Here is a 2,014-nt window from a genome sequence, read left to right on the forward strand (position 1 = left end):
ATACGCACTAACCAGCTCAATGTTTGTGTAATTTGCAATGCGTATGAAACCGAAAGTCCAACAGTGCCTGGCTCGAGTGTATCGCGACTCAAGACAGCAAACAGAGCGGCAAACAAAATGATTAAATTACCAACCATTTCCAAACGAACAGCTAACCAACGATTCGCGAACACCGATGGCGTGTAAGACTTCTGATTGAAATCGACTCGATTATCGGAATCCGTGATGAACCTGGTGAAAGAATTTCGTTTTATTTTATTTTGTCAATAAAGTTTACGCTATGCTTAAATCTCTTCTACCTTTGTTGAACGTTATATGCCCGAATAATCGATGCTCCTTGAATGCTTTCCCCAAAGTGAGAGTAGATTGGGGATCTTGATAGTGATTCAAGACGTTTCAATTGACGTGATGTTGGTACATAAAATCGTTGCACAAAGTAGTAAACGATTCCGATTGGCACAATAACAGCCAAGAACAGGTATGTTGACACACTGATTACGACCAAAATTGCCAATGTCTTTGTTGGTTCACGATAAAATCAAGCAAGCAATTAGTGTTTGTGCAGAAGTTCAAAGTAAAATAAGAAAACAACTTCGAATCAAAAAGAGACTAATAAAGTTGTGGACAAAAGTACCACAATACTGAATTGAACGGAAAAGAAGTTTTTTTTGCAATTTTCTTGCCACTAGAAAGACATAGCGATTAGGTGTCTTCAGCATTATTGAACTTTAGAAAAACTTCAAACATGCCAAAGACACCTAATCGCTATGTCTTTCTAGTAGCGAGAATAAATGCAGAAAACGGCTGTTACGCTCAACGTGTCACTTTTGCTCACAACTCTATTTGTTTCTTTTTTGCTCAGTTTTATTCATTTCAGTTATTGAATCGGTTTTTATATGTCTATCTCTTGCTTTCAATGTGTTATGTCAGTTATAACAAATCAATAATAGATTGATGACAAATTTATTAAAAATTTTATCATTTGAAGATGCAGAGAGTCATTTAATTATAATGAAAATATTTCTCGAAGGTTTCTTACCGAAAAAAGTGTGTTAATCCATCCTCTGATGACTTGTGGCAACACGTTATCAACTGTGTTCACATCTTTTGAGAACCGATTCAACACTCGACCGACTGGAGTCGTGTCAAATGTTTCCATCGGCCAACGAAGCACATTTTTCAATAAACTATCCTGCATTACTTTTGCCGAACGAATAAAACCTAGCGATAACATCAACGTCGTGACAAAATTGAGAAAAACTAAGAGTATAAAAAGAAATTGAACATAATACATACTTAGAAAGAAGAAATTGGATGAGGAGTTGAAGACAATTGGGATAAAATTGACAGACAACTTACCTTGTCCCAAACCAAAGCCAGCATAACCACCCAAATAAAGGTTCCTTTTGTTCGTGTCATTGGCGGCTGCCTTATCGTTTGACCATGCTGCAAGCCAAGTATTTGATCCAATAGTGAATCCTTGGTATACGATGTTCAAGATCACGGTCAAGATCGTCAACGAGACACCAATAGTCTTGAGATAATGCTTGTATACATCCCATTTCACACTTCCAACTTCGGCCTTCTCTTGTTCAATAAGCTTTTGTCCACCAGGTTCCGGTTTCTCAGTCTTTAAATCACTATTCGAACCATACTTGACTGATCGTCTGCGAACGCCGTCCTCATTTTCAATTGTACTTTGGACTGAAACGTCTCCATTCAACGATGCTGATTCCGAATGACTTTCACTTCTCGATCGACTAATTGCTCGTTCAAGTTTTCCACGAAGCTCTGCGTCTTGGTTTGTTGCCAATGTTGATTCGATTTGCTCTTTAATCAAATCCAAATCTTCTTCGTCTTCGTTCACTTCTTGCAAATGTTGGATCAAAAATTCGGCAAAGTCACCCTTTTTGCTCATCAATTCTTTCATTGTACCCGATTCACTGATTTCACCTTCTTTAACTACGTAAATATTATCCACATTTGGCAAATAGGTGATGCCATGCGTCACGAG

At 37.8% G+C, this 2,014-nt stretch overlaps 1 protein-coding gene across 1 annotated transcript; it reads right to left on the reverse strand.

The window, feature by feature from the left end:
• Positions 1 to 6: 6 nt before the first annotated feature.
• Positions 7 to 2,008, reverse strand: LOC129571813 (multidrug resistance-associated protein 1-like; the record flags this gene model as incomplete). Its single annotated transcript, XM_055451663.1, has 4 exons — positions 1,360 to 2,008; positions 1,040 to 1,260; positions 300 to 517; positions 7 to 231 (listed from the first exon to the last, which is right to left on the reverse strand). Coding segments are annotated over exons 1-4 (1,235 nt in total), but the record flags the coding sequence as incomplete, so codon positions are not given.
• Positions 2,009 to 2,014: the final 6 nt, after the last annotated feature.

Source organism: Sitodiplosis mosellana, unplaced genomic scaffold (genome assembly GCF_009176505.1).
Source record: "Sitodiplosis mosellana isolate CC-2019 unplaced genomic scaffold, AAFC_SMos_1.0 Smas_scaffold_3436, whole genome shotgun sequence".
Lineage (NCBI taxonomy): Eukaryota > Metazoa > Arthropoda > Insecta > Diptera > Cecidomyiidae > Sitodiplosis > Sitodiplosis mosellana.